Source organism: Pezoporus occidentalis, unplaced genomic scaffold, assembly GCF_034315485.1.
Source record: "Pezoporus occidentalis ecotype Australia unplaced genomic scaffold, CSIRO_AGI_Poc_V1 ctg28, whole genome shotgun sequence".
Lineage (NCBI taxonomy): Eukaryota > Metazoa > Chordata > Aves > Psittaciformes > Psittacidae > Pezoporus > Pezoporus occidentalis.
The window spans coordinates 6,589,810-6,610,377 of NW_026914718.1; the positions used below are offsets into that span (position 1 = coordinate 6,589,810).

A 20,568-nucleotide genomic window follows, 5' to 3' on the forward strand; every position below is an offset into this window, starting at 1 on the left:
CTGTGAGCAAGTACTTAAATATTTTAATCATTGGGTACCCAGCATCTGCGAATGAGGATGAACTCACTAATGAGAAGATGCAGCCATACTGCTCTTGCACCATGACTGGGTAGATTCTGCTGTTGGTACCTATTTGAAGCATGAAACTTCTTGGCTACTGGGGAGGAAATATCTTGCAATTTCATTTTAATACAGTGTATTTTGGCTGTTCTGAAATGATCTAATGCATATTTTCTGGTTATGTTCTGCCTTTATCGATATCTCTTGTCTTGTAAATGGCTGTATTGTGATATTTTGAACAGTGTGGAAAAACCAAGTGAAATCGTGCAACGTTCATGACCTTATTACTTGATTTATTTTCGTTTTCCTACTTTTTGCATTGAATGACAGCTGCTAGCCGGGATGATAGCAGAACCTGCTTTTCTCTCTGAGTATACTATCTTTGCTTTGGATCCCACCAAACAGCCTAAGCCACAGAGTGACAGTGTGGTGAGTCCTCCCACCCCTCTTAGTGATGCCTTTAGCAGGGGGAGGAGAATACTGTACTAGATGGCAAACCTAGTATTGCTTGTGGCTTGTTCTCACAAAGGCATCTTAACTACTCTGTTGCTAACCCTGCACTAAATTTCACAGAGGTAGTACCTGATTAGCTCCTGGCTGGTGTGCTGTATGATGTGAATTTATTGTAATATCAAAAAATTAACACGTTTTCTGTTACACAGGTAACCAACACAATTTAATTGTTGCACAAGTTTGTACATTTGTTGCATAGAATTCATTAATGCCACAAAAAGTCTTCCTTTTTGTTTTTATATATGTCTGTATGTATTTCAAGAAAATGGATATGAAAAATACTGAGATTGATTTGTCTTTTCTTTGATTTGTCTTTGAAAATTACCTGTCTTTTTTTGCTGTGTTCTGTGAAAGCCTCACAATGTCATTTACTACGAATGGTAGCAGGAAATAATTATCTCACATAGACTCTGAAATTCATTTACTCCTAGTTCATGATGTGGCATCTATTATTGTGAGGATAAATATTCTCTTTTTTTAATAATTAGATTTTAAGTATGTATTTCTTTGCCTAGTAATGTTGTTTTCCTAGAATGGTTTGGGTTTGACAGGACCTTACAGCTCATCCAGTTCCAACCCCCCTGCCACGAGCGGGGATGCCTTTCACTAGACCAGGTTGCTTTTCATAGTATACAAGTGAAGAAACTCCGTGAGAACAAGTGGAGAAAAAGCCAGCATGGAGAGGAAAGCAGCCTTCTTTCTAACATACACACATACAGAGCTGTATTCTCCTTATTGTCACAGGACTGGGATGGCATCTTTCACATACTTCAGAGGCATGGCCTTCCCTTCCTGAGTCTGTAGTCATTCGGAACACAGTGTTTTTTACAGTCCCAGCTCATCCTTATGCTTCATGATTACTTTGCTTTTCCAGTTTATTAAGTGCTTTTTTTTTGCTGCTGGTGCAGAGGCTGAAAATGACAAGTCACTGGAAGCTGTAACAGGAGAGAAATTTGATAAGCAGATGGACACAGAACAACACACCATGCTGTGTTGGACTTCTCAAGCTAAGCAAGATTGGCTTAAAACAGTGATTAAAAAGGTGATCTGTGGAAAGTCTTCATTTATTGTAAAGGGTTGTGCTTGTTTAGAGCATGTCCTTAAGCACAAAGTCATTAGTAGCTCAGTTGTGGTGTTCTCAAGATTGAGCTTTTTGATGGGGAGCAAAGTGGACTTTCAGACTGTGCCAAAACCTGTAGTTCTGAAATAGTATCCAGATCTTTTTATTTTATCTTTCTTCAGTTCTGGATATTTTGGCCATGTTCCAGGTGTAGTGATCACTACTTAAAAGTTCCACTGCTAATTCAGCTAAGCTTTTCTACACTTAGAGCAGTAAGCACTTTTGGGTTGTTTTTCACTACGTAATATGGCTAGTACATTTACATTCTGAAAAATATATTTCTGTGAATGCTCAAGTGTTGTCTATGTGCTATCTTCTAGTATATACTTTAGTGGCAGGAATTACTGACTTGTACATTTATGATACAAGGCTCCATACATAGCAAATAATTTAACTGTATGTGAGTGATCACACATCACTGCAAATGCTGTGTAGTCCAAAAGAATGAGCAGCATAGAGAAGTGGCTGTAATTGTGGAGGTTTTGGCATAGATGAATTTAGTATAACCTCTTCACTAACTAAGCTGCATGGGGTTTGTTGCATGAATAAACAGTTTGAATAGTCTTGGTCAGAAGGGTTTTTGAAAGGAAAGTGAGGAAAGAAAATAAGTACTAAGCTATTCATCCTTCCTTTGTAATTTACTCAGTTTTGGAATACCCAGGAAGGAAGGAGAGCAGTTTTAAACATTTTGTTTTTAAATGCAGACTTTTAAGCTTTCACTCTTTAGACTTACGAATCTATTTATACCTTTGAGAAATAAATAAGTTGAATTAGCTTGCATTTCAGAAATAGGGAATTAAGGAAGCACAAGTTGAGCGAACCTACTTAAAGGGCTTTTAGAGAATATGCAGACTGAAAGATTGGGGAAAAAATGGGATTATAATACTTGATCTTCTGTACCATCTTGTGATCTTAGCAAAGGACGTTCAGTTCTGAGGGCTGAAAAGTGGTTTTGGACTTTTGTACTTAAAATGTACATAAAATGTTGGCAATGTGAGGATCATAGAATCATGGAGTGCCAGGTTGGAAGGGACCTGAAGGGTCATCTGGTCCAACCTTTCTTGGCAAAAGTACAGTCTAGACAAGATGTCCCAGCATCCTGTCCATTTGAATATTAGAAGTATCCAGTATTGGAGAATCCACTGCTTCCTTGGGGAGATTATTTCACTGACTGAGTGTTCTCATTGTGAAGAGTTTTCTTCTTGCATCCAGTTGGAATCTTCTCAGGAGAACATGGTGATCAAGTCTCCCCTGAGCCTTCTTTTCTCGAGGCCAAGCAAAACCATTTCTCTCAGCCTTTCCTCACACAGCTTCTCACTCCCTGGATCATCTTTGTGGCCCTTCTCTGGACTGTCTCCAGCCTGTCCTCATCTTTTTGCATAGCAGGGTCCAAAACTGAGCACAGTATTCCAGGCGTGGCCTGACAAGCCCAAGCAAGAGTGGGATAATGACTTTATCTCTGCTGGCCATGCCCTTGTTGATGTAACCTGGCATCCTATTGGCTTTACCACAGCTGCATGCTGTTCACTTACATTGAGCTTGTTGTCCAGCAGGACCCCCAGGTCCCTTTCCACAGAGATGCTAAGTATATTCTGACATGCGCTGCAGTCTTCGGCTGTGTTTACCCAGGTGCAAGACCTTACACTTGTCTTTGTTGAGCTTTATAATGTTCTTATTAGCCCACTCTTCCAGCCTGTCCAGGTCTTCCTGCACGGTGGCTTTCCCTTCCAAAATGTCCACTTCCCCACTCAGTTTAGTGTCATTCTTGAAGTCCGGTGGCAAACTCCATCAGAGTTTACTTGATCTCATCTTCCAGATCATCTATGAAGATATTAGTGGTGGATGTTTTGTGGGTTTGTGGAAAACAGACTTCTGTTGGTTTACAGAAACCCTGATGTAACTCTGCTGAGTTTAAGACTTTCAAAGCACTAGCCTGTGCTCTGAGATTCTAGTTTTGCTGAAACAGCTCTTAAGGTTTATGAAAGGTTTTAAGCTCTTCAAAGCCTCTTGAATCCATGCTTACATGTAGCAACTTCCATTTGTGCTTACCCTTCACAGTTTGGACACCAGAATATGATCCTTTGCCTTAAGGCCCTAAGTCGCAGCACAGTGATTTAGAATTGTAGCAGCTAGATACTTGTACTAGTCCAGTTTTTATATGAAAGATTACCAGTGTATCCCTTTTATGATTTATGACAATAGAAAGTCTAATCCCCAACATAGGCTCTATTTTTATTCACAGAGATTGAATGCAAAGAATAGGAAAATTTTAAAAGTGGTGATTTTAGTTTTAGTTTTTAAATGGTATTTTTTTTAGGGTTCTTCATAGATCCTGAAATGGCAGCTTTATAAGGATCTTAACAGAAAAGAACAGCATCCATGGTTTTCATAAACACCTTATTAGGTTTAATAAACCCACTTAATCTTGTATTTTAAAATATATCTTAAGTATTATTAAATTATTCTTCTGAATTAGAGGTATAAACCTTCAATAGTTTCCTTTAGTACTTTCTGTGGGTATCGGAATATATGATTTTTGAAAGAAGTGTGTGTAGTTAGTTTGTAAGTCTTGGTATTTTTCTTCCTCTGTTGTCAGTCCAGCACTAGCATGGTAGATGCTATGTAAACTATAAAGCAGAAGATAAATTTTTATTTGGATTATCCTTATTATTAACCTTCCAGTTAGGAAATGAGAAATGAACAGGTATTGGAACTGAGAATAAAATGTAGGAGGGCTTTAGTCTAAAACCTAGTAAGAGCTCTTAATCCAGGAGGAATAAATCCACTCGGCAGGATGGTGCTCTGAAGCAGAATGCAGATTTTGTTCAAGCCAGCTGAAGCACGATTTCAAATCCAAACAGAGTTCTTGTATGGCTGGTTATTACTTTTTGCCTGGGTGACTGCTTATTTCCCTGCCTGCCTTCACTGTCTGGATTTCTCTTTCTACTGCGATTTCATGAAGTGTGCTCCATGTCACACCTTTCTGAAGCCCTTTTACACTGAATCATTCCTCTTCCACATTTATGCTTATGGATGCTTACCTGTGTGTCCACGGAGAGCAGAAGCTGTGGGTGTAATTGTGTAGCAGATACATACATGGACAATTACGATTCATATTTTGTGTATACACCTTTGCATATAACTGTCAGGTTCCATATTGATTGAAAAATAAGTTACATTGTTTTTAGCTGAATTCCTCCTCTGCTTTGTTCGATATATCTCAGTGCTTTGCTTCTCTTGGAAGAAAATCATATCCAAGATGTTTTCTGGCATGTTTTGCTATTTCAGGTCAACCTGGTTTAAACACCAGAAGACCATGTGGATTTGTACAGGTTAGAAAACACCTGAACACAGGACATAGGAAAAGCAGGAGAGACAGATTAGGAACAGAAATCTCTGAACTTTGTTTTAAAAAAATCCAACCAAAGCTATTGTTTTCTATTGTGTTGGTTTTGTTGGTTTGAGTGGGATTTTTTTGTTTTTTCCTTCTTTGGGAGTGCAGAGGAATGTACATGTGAAGTGTTGCACAGGATATTTCTTTTCTTTAAGTCTGAATTTTCTGCCTGTGCTTATTTAAAGTCTTAAACAGCCTGTTACCAGCACCTTTTTCCCGGTAGTTTGTACCCTCCATCCTCCCCAGTGGACTTAAACATGTGATTCCACTGTTAATCATGTTGGCTATAAACAACACTAGTCATCAATTAGATTTTTTTCCTGCTATCATTTTGTCTTTTGGGTATTTCTTTGATTTGTGCTTAAATGTTACATAAATAATCATTATGAATAATTTAATTGGAGATGTCAGCCTTGGCAGATGTCTCGTACTAATCCATGCACACATAGCTGCTTTGTAGTTCTGTATATTGCAGCAATCTGTTTTGAATTTAACAAACTAGCTTGTTTGCATGAAGACATTTTAATAAATGTTCAAAAGAAAGTACTAAAAACACAGGCAAGGAAAAAGCGCAGATGCTGTTTGTAGGAATTCGTGAATTACAGTCCTTGTAGTCTCTTCCTTTTAACAGTTGTTTTTCCTCCTGTAGAACTCCAGTAGAGATCCACTTCTTGGGTACAAAGAAAACAATGGAAGTGGATCAGCCTCTCCGCAGGTATGGGGAGGATATAGGGGGGTGGTTATCTTCTTCACTGCCGTGTTGTCTTTGTGGTATGTTGCTTTAAGTGCCCAGTATATATGTTCATGCTGGAGCAGGGATGATAAATACTTGCCTGTCAGGGTACTAAGGGCAAGTATTATAATATACAAAGGGATACTAAGGGTTTTTTTTTTGTGTGTAATCCCGTTAGTTGGTATTAAGTGTTGTTGATGTGCGGAGCTTTTTTCTTGCAGGGAAGGGTTAGCGGTATCTGACAGTGTGTCTCTGCTCATGAATCCAGCCAGCACAGGATACAGAGTGTTAATCTCACTTTCCAAACTGGGGGGCATATTGCATCAGTAGAAAGTTAATTTCTAGCTGAAGGGAAAGAAAATAAATGGTAGGCTTAAGAAAGAATCATTACTAGTGATCAAGGTAGAAGTCATTCTTCAGTATCTCTTGTAAATATTCAGCTTGCTGGAGTGGGATTAGCAGTGGCTTCTACCACGTGTGTCCCAACACTTGGTTGTGGAAGCGACATTGTGCAGTAATGCTTTCAAATCACTTCTGTAGCACTAGCAGTATACAGTACCATAGCACAGAACCTTTTGATTTAGAACAGCATTAAGTACTGTAGCTGCATGAATCAATAATTGTATTTTATGTAGAAACTGTAAAGCCATTTAAAATAAAATAAGAAAAGGAGGGTGTAAGAGTGCATGCTAGAGCTGTTACACAAGGACTTTTACAATAAATCTGTTCTTTTAATCATAGGAAGATATTTTTGTGTCTTTGAGATAAACACAGTCTTCTGTTTAACATGGCAATAAATGAGTCACAACTATTTTTTATAAATTTGGGACAACAATAAACGGAACTATTTGTTTGAGTTTACATTTCTTTTTAAAGGAGTTACGCAGATGCATATTTAAATCAGATCTGTAAATTATTGGCTTTAGTTGCTCTCTGAAATTGCCCATATCTGGTAGTTGCATGATTGATTTTTCTACAGAAGTTGATGCTTCTTCCAAGGGAGTGGTAGTTATTTGGTGTCATGCATGTGTTCCTTTGCCCAGGTCAGGTCTCTGTTTCCTGGACTTTACTGTGTTTGTCTGCCTAAAAGCAGTGCAGAATTACTTGCTTTGATTTTTTGCAGCTAAGTGACACTCAGTCTTTCACCCGGAGGCTTCAGCTCCGAGTTCCCTCCATGGAGTCTTTGTTTCAAAGCCCAATAAAAGAGTCCCTGTTCCGCTCTTCTTCTAAGGAGTCCCTGGTACGAACTTCCTCAAGAGACTTCTTGAATCGACTGGACTTGGACGCAGCTGGTCCCACCTTTGATCCACCTTCTGACATTGAAAGTGAGCCGGAGGAGCCTCTGGGAAAAATGGACAGCCTCAGCAAAGAGCAGCTGCTTCAGCGACTGCGCAGGATGGAACGCAGCTTGGGCAACTACAGGGGAAAGTACTCAGAGGTAGGCAATGACTGGCTTACCTGGGCAGAGAGGGGGAAAAATGAGACTAACATGTTGCAGTAGTGGATAATCTTTCTGTTTTCTTATGTGGAGCAAATGGATCAACTTACAACTAACATAAAAATCAAATTATTATTCTAAGTCTGGTTATTTTTGGTCTATATTGGTCAAAATGTTTTTCTGGTAATAAAAGATGGAAATCCTTTTCTGTTTGTAAATAATGTCACGTTGTCAGCAATAGAGATTGGTTAGTGGTTACTCACACAAAGTAGGCCTGTGAAGGTTTCTGCTGAAAGCCCATAGCAAGGGGTAGAGTTCAGTGCAGAGGTGAGCATGGCTTGTACTTGCATGACAGCAAATGCACTTTTCTGCTGAAACTTGAACAATACATATTCCATGCACATGCGATTGGCAAGCATTTTGTTTACAATGAATACATTCTGTTCACTATAATTTCCAGGTATTCCCTGGAAGGAATTAATTCAAGGACTATTTCTTTTGCCATTTTAGTGAAAACCAATGATATAAGTAGCTTTGCTACTGATTTTACAACTTGTTGGGAAAAGTTTTCCAAGTGGTGGTGCTGGATTTTTGTTTTGGTTTTAAATGTGTGTTGTAATTAAAACTGGACTTTTGCCCTGTTTTTTACAGTTCTTCAAATGTTTGCTGCCCTCAAATACAGTAATTCCTGTACAGACATTTGGCTATTAGTGTCAAAATCCCTGTAACCTAAACCATGTATACAGCAAGTACGGTGTTCAGCATGTGCCTGAAAAAAGCAGTTGTCTTCCATACTTGTCATTCCGTACTTGTTGTCATTAATTTGTCATTCGTTTCCAGATAGTATAATAAGATATAGTTTTAAAAAGGTTACATAAAAAGCATTGCTAAAATGAAAACTTATCAATTTATAGGTTTGGTTTGGGGTGGGTTTTTGATTGTGTTTGGTTTTTTTTTTCTGTGCAGTCTCTCCAGCAACTCTTAATTTTCTCCATCAAAAAGGCTTGGGGTTTTCATTCTATTTTTGTTAGTTTCTTCAGTCGGAAAGAATTGCTTTGCTGGAGCTTGGAAGAAAGTAGCTTAAATATATAATGATAAGACACAATTATTTTTTTCCCTTTCTTGAAATAGGATACAAAGTTAGCGTCTCAAAAAATTGGTGAGGAAAATCATCCAGAGTAGTTATAGTTTTCTTTTAAGTGCAAAATAAGTACAACTTTGAAATTAAAACTAATTTTGAATTCTTGAAAAAGCCTATTTAAGTAAGAATTCGAAGGTATCTTTTGCCTTAAAAGAGTTCTGGTTTTGCTGTTTTGGATTAGTTTTCCTTTAATTTTTCAGCAATTAGAAAATGGAATATTCCAGTTCCAAGTGCCAGTTTGCTACTTCAGCTTTGGACAGCTTAGGCAATTGTGTTCAAATTTTTAATTAAACTAAATTGTGCAGTTACTCACGAAGCTCTTTTGTCGGCTTACAATGAGAAATGGTGCCCGCTTCCAGTCTTTTTTTGTCTGCTGGGTCTATGCAAAGCACATGGGATGAGACTATTCAGTATTACATGGACCTTGTTTTGCTAGATTTGTAAGTGTATTTTTTTAATGCATACTCATTGTAAAATTAGTTTTACTTAAGCTCTCTGGGACATGTACCCTTACAAATGTACATCCCCGGGGGGTGGCTGGTTGGGATGTAACTTTGTGATTCAGTTGGGTTTCAACTGCCTGTATTGAAGCATGGTTGGTCTTGCAGGTCTTTTCAGTGAAGGGAAAACTGTACGTGGATGGTGAGTAACCTCAGGGGTTTGTATGTAGGAGATATTTTATAAATGGAAAAAAAAAACATTGAGAACATCTAAATAGGTTTCTGTCAAAAGAGCTGTCTCAGGTCAAGAGTTTGAAAATGCAGATGGCTATAGCCGATTATTTTGATAGCTTAAGCAGATGCATTCATCATTATACCTGATTTCTATATTTTAGCTAGTATCTGCTTATCAAGTTATCCAGCGGGAGAAGAAGAAGCTACAGGTAAGCATTACTTTTCATCCTCTTACCTGAATGCTTTTCTGACTCTTAAAATGTGTAGTGCAAATAGAGAATTAATTTTCAGTGCATTGTGTGTGTTTACACAATAGGTTGTGTATATATGTTTGTGTGTAACAAGACTTTCTTGTTGGGATTTCTAAGGAAGCAAAGTTAATATTGATTTGTGTAAACAACTGTGAAGCTATTGTACCCAGCCTTTCTTATTGCATCAGCTGCATTCAAGTGATAGATTGCCAGCCCACAGTTGGCAGTTTAGGATAATACTTACACATCAAGCTTGACTTGAAAGAGAAATACAGTTATTAATTCTTCTGCTGAAATACGATTCTGTGAATTTATACATACTTTATAGAAAGTTACATTTAATACACCTGATGTTTGTTCTTCCTTTTTTTAAGGGTGTCCTGAGTCAAACTCAGGACAAAGCACTTCGCAGAATTGGAGAACTGAGAGAGGTAATTTCCTTTACTGATTATTTACTTCATACTACCCATACATAGGATCTTTCTCTGTCTAGCTTTTGGTGTTTATGTTCACTTTACAAAATATTTTCTTTCACACAGCAGGGGTTTTTTACTGCTTGCTTTCATCATTTGTTTATATAGGGTTATTTCTCTGGCTTGTTTCCCATTCAGCAGCTTATTATTTGCTCTAAGACAGAGCAGTTCATTGTACGCACTGAACTGCTTTCTGTTCCTTGTGAAATAGGTAGAAATGTGTGTGGTTCTTGAAGTATTGTTGGGTCCAGCAATAGATGTACCTGTGCAATTTGCTGTTCTTTATAGTATTGAGAAGTACTAATGTTAGGCAATCCCAAGTAATAGGCACTTTTTAATAAAGATTTTAATGAGTATGGATGAAAAAATTAGGATAAAATTAAAAGATACTCATCTTGATCTCTGTTGACATTGGGTTTATGGATATGTAGTATAGTTATGATTATTGTCTCCTTAGGTTATAGTGAAAATAAAAGAAGTATTGATAATAAACACATTGGTCTTAATTAAAGATATGTACAGATTATTGGGCAGAGAAAATTAATAAGGCAATTTCACCAAAGCTGTATTGTCAAGCCCTGGTAAAGCAGATTATGAAGCTGAAGCCATTTTGCAGTGCAGCATCAGGTTCGGAGATGGGCATGGGAGAGCTTCTCTGTCCATGCTCTTGACTCGCTTGGGAGCTGGGTGCCAACTTGCTCAAAGCCACAGGCTTTCTTTGTGGCTGCACTTCTGGTTTTGGCATGTGCCCTGCTGAGCAGCAGTGCTGGTGTGGAGGTTGCAAGAACCATCAGACCATGGCGAGGTCTGCTTCTTTTGCAGTAGCTGAGAACAGTGGGGCAGAGTGCTGGGTGTGCCAGGCTCATCTGAGCCAGAGCCTGCACCCAGCCTGTATTCCTAAGCTGACCTAACAGCCTATGGGAGGGTAAAGCAAACAGCATTACTGGTGGGAGTGGCTTGTCAATGTGGTTTATTTTCCCAGTTCACCACAAGATCAAATGGAAGAAGCTCATTCTGTGTTAAGTCTATATCCACATGTTCCAGTATGTTTATTTTTCCAGCTTACTGGTGCCTATTGGTAAAGTTTGTAAGGCATATATATATATATATACACCAGACTTAAAGCTTTCAATTATGAAAGAGTTGGATGCATGCATAACGTCATAGTCTTTGTGATTCACATATTTCCGATTTATATCTATATATATTTATCTTTGGTGTAAAATTTAATGTCATTGTTACAGATCTTGTAAATTTAAAGATTCCTTCAAATCTTACACTCAATTTTTTTTTTATTAACTGAAAAACTTCAAAATGCAGGTTATTTTGGTCTTTCAGAAGCCCACGTGTTATACGGCATTAGGTAAAACATACTTAAAAGAGAAATTACAAGTAAAACGGTACATCTGCATTGCAGAAGCTAAAATGTTACGAAGTAGATCATTTACTGATGTAATTTGTAATAAGAAATTAAGTAAAAGAATCCTTTTCTTCATCATATGGCCCTTTTTCCCAATAAATATGTTGAGTTGGACAAATTTCTTTTAAGATGGTCATGTAAATACAAGCTATCTCCTTTGAAGCCAAGGTGACAGTGTGCCATAGTCTGTGGAAATCAATGTGTCTTTTGCTAGTTTTCTTCTGTTAAGAGTAATTACTCAACAGCAGTCTTCAAGCAGTCTTCAGTGTTCTTAGACAAGGATCAAAAGGGACTTTGGAATCCAAAGAGGACTATTCCTGTGTTGGTTTCAGTAAATCTTTGACACTTATTCTTGCACTGAGCTGCTTTGGTTTGCTTGGAAGGAGTTGCTTCTAAAGCTCAGAAGCACAAGGCAGAAGTGTGATCAGAGTTGTTGACAACCTGAGGCAGTGCAGGGTTAAAAAGTGGATATATGAAAGAGAGAGGCATAGTTTTCCCAGTGACACCTTCCAGCACGGTTCTGCCATGTTTATGGGTGGTGCTTGCTTTTATACACGTATCTTTGCAGAACAATGGTCATAGAAGCATTAGTTCCCTGGGGAAAAACACCAGGAAGATATGTATAGATGAAGTGAATACATAAAAATTAACATACAAGTTTGGGAAATTATTTGCACTGCATGCATGAAATGTGCATGGTTCTGATTCTTACAATAAGCAGTTGCGAATTAATTTAACTTTAAGTACATGGATTTCTATTAGAACAGTAATTATTTAAAGAAATTTAAATATTTCAACTTTAAAAGCTTAGGAAGTATATAAATCTCCCTTAGACAGTATTTTGTAAGATCATGTAGATCCTACTAATGGATTTAGGGAACAGCAACAAGCTTCTAAAGGTGTTCAGCTAAATGACTGCAATTAAGTATCAAATAAGGCACATAGTTCTTGGGTGTTCTCTTGCTTTCTCATTTGAGACATGTTTCAGGAATAAAAAAGCCAACTTTCTGCTGTTATAAATGGCATTTATTATATTAGACTGCTAGCATATTGAATGAGCATAAGAGAAATTTAAGTTTCTGCTTGTTTATGTTGACTTCATTTGGTGCTTAAATGAAGAATCTGGTTCAGATTCTTCCAACTTCCAGGAGAAATGTGTGCATGGAAAACAGTTTTCAAGAGCAGTCTTGAAGTGATCACTACAGAAACTTACTTCTAGGAAGAAAAAACCCTTGATAATTTTGCATCAAATCTAGTTTAATGTTAGTATTAGAATGGTATTATGTTGTGTGGAATATTGTTTAGTAAAAGAAACATCCACTTCATGGTTGCATTCTGGGGTCACAACTGCGAAGAGATATTTTTAATGCTGTTTCATAATATTTTGAGAAGCCTTTTAAATTCACATTGAAGTTTTCATTTGAGATGCCTGTGTTTACGATTCTCAGGAGCTCCAGATGGATCAACAAGCTAAGAAACATCTCCAAGAGGAATTTGATGCTTCCTTAGAAGAAAAGGACCAACTTATTAGTGTCCTGCAAACTCAGGTAAGGTACCTTACCCAACAGATATTCTTTAAAACTGCTCTTGCTACTTTTTTAATAATGTATTTCCTATAGTGCATGTCCACAGTTTATTATAATTGCTCTGACATTGTAAAGCTTCTTGAGAATTTAGGATTATCTAGAAATTATGTTCATCTTTGTGGTAAGGGGATACCTTTGTAAAATCTCATTCATGTTCAGTATGATTGTTTGATTTACATTTGATGTCTTTGTTATGTCTTTGTTACCAAGAACATAATATTAGCACATACTTGAGCTAAAATTGCTTTGGCAAAACCTGTGTATTTTGCTTAATTGGTCTTTTTTTTTTTTTTTCCCCACTTCTGATGGTACTATTTTTGTTAATTAGAAATATGATTCTGCTAAAAAAATTGCTAAAAAAAATCAAACAGATTTTTTTCCTTTCTTTGCTTACTGATATCACTTTAATTCTAGTTTTGGAGGTGAAAACATGATCTGCTTAGACGTCTTAATAAAAAGAACATTAATTTTTACTTTTTAGGTATCATTGTTGAAGCAGAGGTTACAGAATGGTCAGATAAGTACTGAATTGCCTGATCCAAATATTCAGTCTGAACCACAAGGGGAAAGTCCAACAAGAGAAATCAGTGTAGACAATTTTGTGGATCCTGGAAGCAACGGTAGGTGTTGCAGCTTTTTTAAGAGATCTTCAATTTTGGGGAATAAGCCTGCTGTTACTTAGGGTGGAGTAACAGTACTTAGGGTTGAATATATCATAGGAAGGATGCACTTTCTAGCAGAAAGTTGTTTTGATAGCAGTATGGCAGCTAGAGGACAGGATAACTCTTCTGAGATTCTAAGATGCTTCCAATATTGTTTGATTACTGAGTAAGCAATATTCTAATGGTGACATATAATGAAAGGGTTATGTGTTGGTATTTTTCATAAAAGGTAGGGTTCAGACAGAGGTGAACATGCATCTCCAAATGATCTTTTTTCAGCATCTGCCAGATTTTTGTGTGTATGAGGATGATATGAATGGTAAGATCAGAGATTTTCTTATCTAGCATCATGCCTTTTGTAGTGTTTAGGAAAAAAGTAAGTAACCAGTCCCTAAGAATCAAGATTCAAGATGTTTCCTATACTGGAGTCTGCTTCAGGACTATAATGTGTAAGACTTATGGCTGTGAATTAAACCTTTAAATTTGTTTGACCCTATTTTCATGCCAAGTACTCTTACAGCCTCCAGAACACACAGTAAAATATTATCCAGTGTGCTAGGTATACAGAGAGGAGTACAGCTCACTAAACATGACCATTAACCTGCAGAACGTAGTATTGTCAATCTGGATATTTTAGAGTTAACATCATACCCAGCCCTGGGAAAGCAGGAATCAGTGTACTGGGCACTTGAGAGATGTGTGATTTGATTTGATTTATGTTTTTCCTGCCAGTGAATTTTCTGTTAGTAGCAGCAGACAGATTTATAAATCATGGTTTTTCAATTGTGTAGAAAACTTTGTTGAATAATAGTTTGGTTTCGAAGCTTGTATGATATCTGACCTTTGTGAATTAATATTGGGTGAAAGACTGTATTTACTATTCTGTGTATGTGTAGCATGTTTCTGGTAGTTACAGTAGTCACTAGGAAGTTTTGCAGACTTTGCGCAACTTTCTTCAGAGCCCTGTGGGTTGCCTGCAATGTGAATGACGAATGCAGATCTACATTTTGGAAACAGTACGTGCATGTGATAATGTTTGTATGTTGTCTAATAGGGGGTAGTGGAGATTCTGTTAAAACACTGGAAACTCTTCATCAGAGGGTGAAGCGCCAAGAGAACTTGCTGCAGCGTTGTAAGGAGATGATTCGGTCTCATAAGGAGCGCTGCGCCCAGTTAACCAATGAGAAAGAGGCACTTCAGGAACAGTTAGAAGAGAGGCTTCAGGAACTGGAGAAAATGAAGGTATGGAAAATGCTCTGAACTGTATGGGTAGCTAGTAAAACAGAGCAAGAACTCCGGTATTTCCAGAATCTGTTAATAAAGAAGACCCTTAAATTGCTTGGAGAAAGGTAAGGAACCTTACTCTTTGAATATCCTTCAAAAAGGTATCAGAAATAAAGTAACTGTGGGAAAATGGGGTGAGGAAAAGACTGCAAGCACAAAAGACAAGAGGTAAAGTGAGAACAGTAGAGCAGAGCTAAACCTTTAAGACATAGTTGAAGAGGTGTAAGTTATGTAAATGAACAGAAAACACAGAAAGGCAGGACAATGGAGAGCACAATATAGTGAAGATAGCATAAGTGGAGTCACAAAGCTAAATTAGTATTTTGCTTATTTTTCCTTTTAAGACCACTAATGCCAAGTGTGGAGTAAAATTAAATTGCTGATAGTAATGGGATGTGAAAATGTGGTAAGTATAGCTGTGCTCAACCTCAGTTCTAGAGATCAGATTCCCTTCTCAGTCTCTGAGCACCAGCCCTGTTTGAAATTGCTCTGAAAGACTCGAGTATTTTAAGGATCTTTTCCAGAACCAGTAATGACCAATTATGTTGTATTGCTGAGACCCTACTGAGATGCAGGTAATAGAGCAGGTGCCTAAGCCGTGTTTCTTGCCAGTTTTACTGTAGCTGTTCTGACATCCATGAGAGAACTGTGGAGGCTGTAACAAAGCCTTCAGATACTTGATTTATTATGGAGACCATGAGGCAGCCTTAAAAGTAAGTTAAAGCTACCTACTTTCCGTGGGTTCTGTTCTGTGTTCTTCCTCCAATGCATAATGCAAGTTTAAGAGCCAAACCTAACCTGATTGCCAGAAGAAGGTGTTTTCTTACCTGTGGCAGTGCTTTAAATTTGTGCCTGGGGTTTGTGTTTTAGGACCTTCAGATGGCTGAGAAGACTAAACTGATTACTCAGCTGCGTGATGCAAAGAATTTGATTGAGCAGCTAGAACAAGACAAGGTAAAAAAGCTTCTTAAACTCTGTAGTTTTTGAAGAAGATTTTGTAAAACTCTTGTCTTCTTGGTCTTAGAAGCTTTTCTTAGTCATCTGATGTGGCTTGGTTTATGTTTTAGCCAGCAAATAATATAAGCTACCTGAGAATTTTATTGTATAGATGCTATAGGGTATTTGTCTATTAGGGTATAAATATTATAAGATTATGTTATTCAGGATGGAGCAGTTACAGTGAATACACTCCTTAATACCAGCTTTAACAAACAACAAAATTAGTTGAACTCCACCACCACTCCCAAACACTGACTAAGATGAGATACAATATAAATTAACTTAAAAGCTGCCAATGAAGGAAAAGTAACTGTAGTTTCTCAGGGATATGAAGTGGTTTGGGTTTTTTTGTTCCTTAATTTTTTTTTTATCACAGTCTTGGTACTTGAAGTAACTTTTGGTGGTGTAATAAGTAACGAGACTGACGCTCATTTTGTGTGTGCATGTTATCTAAGGAGAAGCGTGCACTCTACAGTGCTTTTAGTTTTGGTTTGTTAACATTATGCATATTTCCAATAAAAGTATCTGGACCAGAACTAGGAAGTTTTCTCATGGTCTTTAGTGGCTGGATGAGTTTTTTTCACCACTAGATAAAATTTGGCTACTCTTCAAAATCATCCTGTATTCTCACCTTTTTTTCTTCGTTAGCGTTTTCTGTTTCCTGACATGGAAAAATGTCGTGATCTCTGGTCTTATAGTAATAGACTAAAGTCTATTCCTGTCAAGGATTGTGTCCTGGCTTGAAATTGTTTCAGCTATATGTTTTATTTGTTTGCTAGCTTTTTATCACAAGGACCTTTTCCTTAGGGCATGGTAATTGCAGAGACAAAGCGACAAATGCATGAAACACTGGAATTGAAGGAGGAGGAGATAGCCCAACTGCGTGCTCGGATCAAACAAATGACTACAAAAGGCGAGGAATTAAAAGAACAGAAAGAAAAATCTGAAAAAGCTGGTAAGAAATTCTGGGAATTATTAGCTTTCACATTTAAACATGAAAAAGCTTCAGTGTGGTCTTTCTGCACTCTTTGGACAGTTGTTTGGCATGGATATTAAGAGATGATTTTCTTCCTCATGTTCCACATTGCACCTCTGCTAGCATCATTACTAACTTCACTTTTGGTCAGCAGAGTTTAGGGGTGTTTTTGGCTGGTTTGTCTCTTATTCACATGGAGTTAGGAAGGAATCTCCTGAAGGGCAGCTGTACCTTCCTGTTTGTAGGAGAAAAGATTGAGAGAATTTTTGCTGGTATGACTTCAGGAGGGAAATTTGCAACTATCTCCAAGTTATCATAGTGGTAGCATTACAATTTTACATAGAAAACAGCAGTGAGTGTGTAAGAGCTTGGGAAGGCGTAGAAAGAAGAGGATGTGCTATGGCCATAATAAGCATTTTCTTTCAATAATTGTAGCAGAAGCATTTCTGATTTCTCTTTAGTGAAACAGCAGTGATGGTTCCTTTCTCTTCAGGCTTAGAACCCAGTGGCTTTGTAACTATTACATGCTGTAGTTTGCTTTCGATGGAAATTAGGTAACATTAATTATGTGGGCTTGGAGTTCTCCTTTTGCTTGAAATGAAGTTGAAAGATCAATCCACTCCACCTTTGTTTTTTAAACAGTGAAATCATTTTGCACTGTTTCAAAATTAATAAAGAAAATTCGGTTTCCTCTCATAGGTGTATCAAGGCGTTCACTCTTTTGGCAGAAGCTCAGATGCAGTTAGTTGATATAAAACATTATGCATATTTTCTTTCTCTAAAAAGTGATGAGAAAGTCAAACAATACACTTCACAGGATTTAGATCAAGCCTTCCAGTTTTAAAGATTGGGTAGATCATTCTGCTGTAATACAGAAAAGCAGCTTGAACATCCATCTTGTGAAAGTAACAAACATTTTGATTAGGTGTCCTCTTCTACCTTTTTCAGGGTACATGTATCTTTTAACTCTGGAAATTCATATTTCAACAGTAAGTCGGTCCTGAAAGAGTTGGATTTTGTTCAATTCTTGGAGACTAGGAAGCTTCTATTCATAATAAAAGAAAAAAAGCTGAAGAATATTTTAATAAATTTGTAGATACAAAGTTATTGTTATAGTTGTTTGAAACACTGCATTTTTTTATGCAGTGGAAACCTCTTAATTGTGAACTAATATCTACATGCTCTGGTTAATACAGTAATTTCTTCAGGTTTGCATACCCAGAAGCTGAAAATAGGTAACAGATGGTGCTCTGAATACCTGGAAAACTTAACTGTGGTAGTGAGAAGTAATTTCACTTACAACTAATGTGTTGAGTACACTGCACTTTCCTAGAGAGAGATTTGTGTGTTAAATATGCTCTCTCATAAGTAAAAATTTAAAGTAATTCTGTTAATTTTTATGGTGCATAAGCATCCACTTTACTTTCAGGTGTATTTGTGTACTCTATTAAGCATGCATTTATAAATGTTAGAATCCTTGGAAAATTAGCTAATACTACCTCAAAGATAAGCAGAATTTTGAGGTGGCCTTTGTTAGATTTTCCTATTACTTCCTTGGCTTTACATGTGCCAAAAATGTTGTGATGTGTAATGGAAGTGTAGTTCAATACACTTGAAGTAAATTGTTCAGGCATTTGAGAAGACCGCTGTCAATACTGGGAGAGCCTGGAATTTCCTCTAGGTCACAACCTTTGAGTTGTACCAGTTTTAAGAATTCAGTTTAATCTATTTGAGGTCAGTGTGTTTAAAGTTCTGTTTCTTGGGCAGTTAATGTGAGTTGCCTTTAAATTCTAGACTTCTCTTTTTCTGTCATGATTTAGTGAGGAATTGGCTTCATGGAATATTGTATTTGTAGAGATGTTATTTTCATTTAAGTTATGGAAAAATAGTCTGCTTCATTTATTTTCATAGTGCTATATTGTAGGCTAAAAAGTGGTGTATTTTTTTCCGTTTCATGTTTTTAACTTGCCTATAGTTACATGTGTGGCTTTTTTTCTTTGTAACTGAGTGACTTTAGTGAAATGTTGCAGTGTTTGATTCAATGTTACTGCATCTATGTGCACTGAAATAGTGGAAAGATACTTACGCTTATTTTGTGTGTGTTGTGTAAACTGTAACTTGGTCTCCCCAGTTGAAATTCATTTTCTTTGTAGTTAGAGGTACATTATGTTGAAATCTCACAGAGCATCTTGTTTTTGTGCATCCACACATGCCAATAAGTGAATCATGGTGCCTTTCCCAAGCCTTGTATGAACAGGACTGGGGTAAGGGCTCTCTTTTTTTACATCACACATTGGGTGCTTGAACTGGGCTCTAAAAAGTAAATTGTTTGCTTCTCAGGCACTTTCAGTTGAAGTAACTGCAACTGATTTTTAATGCTGTGCAGTGTACATAGATTATTTACATTTGACTTTAACAAAGCTATTTATAGTATTTGTAAATTTACTGATAAACTGAAGTTGGTTTCTCCTAAGGCTATTTGGCATAAGTGCTTTCTAACTTCTCAGAATGCAGATTATTGACGTGTATTCTATAGAGGAAACAAAAAAGTCCTTAGAAAGCAAATTCATCTTGCTTTACTTTCCTGTTTGTAGGCAATGTTTCTTTTGCAAGCTAATTAACATATGCTGGGCACCTTTCTACAGAGAAACAAAAAGCATGGACTGTGCATTTAAAAGCCTGCCTAGATGCACAAATCAACTATAGGGAATGAATTTCAACCTTTCTTTCTCAAACTACTGACAAGATGCCTGCTCCCAGCTTTCAGTAGTGCAATGTACAAATCCCTCCTTTGCCATCCTGTTTAGTGCTTTCCTCACAATTTTTAGCAGTAGATGGCACCATAGTTGAAGATAACGTTTTGCTGCTCCAGAGAGTAAGCAAGAAGTCTTTGCAATGACGACTGGTGTTACACTGAGTAGGAGAGGCAAGATGAAGGGAACTGAGACCGGCACTTCAGAGTAGTGCATGTAAAGCAGCACATGTTTTACAAATATCAGTTCTGCAACCTTACTGGGGCAGTCTAATCCCCCTGTACTGGGTGCTGGTGAGGCCACACCTTGAGTCCTGTGTTCAGTTTTGGGTCCCTCACTACCAAAGAGACTTTGAGGTGCTGGAGCAGGGCCAGAGAAGGGCAACAGAGTTGGTGCGGGGCCTGGAGCACAGGTGTGATGGGGAAGGGCTGAGGGACCTGGGGGGCCGGGGTGGGGGAGGTTAGTCTGGAGAAGAGAAGGCTCAGGGGGACCTTCCTGCTCTCTACAACTGCCTGACAGGAGGATGGAGCCAGGAGGGGGCTGGTCTCTGCTCCCAAGGAACAAGGGATGGGACAAGAGGAAACAGGCTCAAACTGCACCAGGAGAGATTTGAATGGAGATGAGCAACAGTTCCTTCCCCAAAGGGTGCTTTGTCATTGGAACAAGCTTCCCAGGGCAGTGGTGGAGTCACCGTCCCTGGAAGTGTTCACACACTGTGTAGATGTTCATGGGTTAGTGGTGGCCTTGGCAGTGCTGGGGAATGGTTGGACTTGGTGATCTTAAAGGTCTTCTCCAGTCTCACTGATTCTGTGGTTCTGTGATTCTTAAACTCTGCTCAGGCTCTTTTTGTGTAATTTATATCCTACACAGGAAGGTTTCTAGTTTGGTCACATGAATGGGACTTTGCAAGACTCTCCTGAGACTCTCTGTTGGTGTGCTTGTTACTGGTTCCGATTTGCCGTTGTGGGACTTCACTGAACCAGTACCTTGGTTAAATATTTTCCTTCAACAGTAGCTTTGCTGGTTGGGAGGAACACAGGCAGTGCCTTTACTCTTTTCATTCAAAATAGATGCATTTGGGTAAAGCCATG

The 20,568-nt window shown here is 37.8% G+C and overlaps 1 protein-coding gene across 3 annotated transcripts in view; it reads left to right on the plus strand.

Annotated features, from left to right (window-relative positions):
* The window catches only part of GOLGA4 (golgin A4), a 54,580-nt gene that overhangs the window by 9,458 nt on the left and 24,554 nt on the right, over positions 1-20,568 (plus strand). Inside the window, exons 3-12 of one of the 3 annotated variants that reach the window (XM_062625451.1) lie at positions 391-489; positions 5,737-5,802; positions 6,944-7,258; positions 9,235-9,282; positions 9,699-9,755; positions 12,666-12,764; positions 13,285-13,423; positions 14,520-14,707; positions 15,620-15,703; positions 16,556-16,703. In XM_062625451.1, coding sequence (XP_062481435.1) covers positions 391-489; positions 5,737-5,802; positions 6,944-7,258; positions 9,235-9,282; positions 9,699-9,755; positions 12,666-12,764; positions 13,285-13,423; positions 14,520-14,707; positions 15,620-15,703; positions 16,556-16,703 — 1,243 coding nt within the window. The remainder of the gene's footprint in view (positions 1-390; positions 490-5,736; positions 5,803-6,943; positions 7,259-9,234; positions 9,283-9,698; positions 9,756-12,665; positions 12,765-13,284; positions 13,424-14,519; positions 14,708-15,619; positions 15,704-16,555; positions 16,704-20,568) is intronic. The other 2 variants (XM_062625452.1, XM_062625453.1) reach the window with 2 other exon arrangements.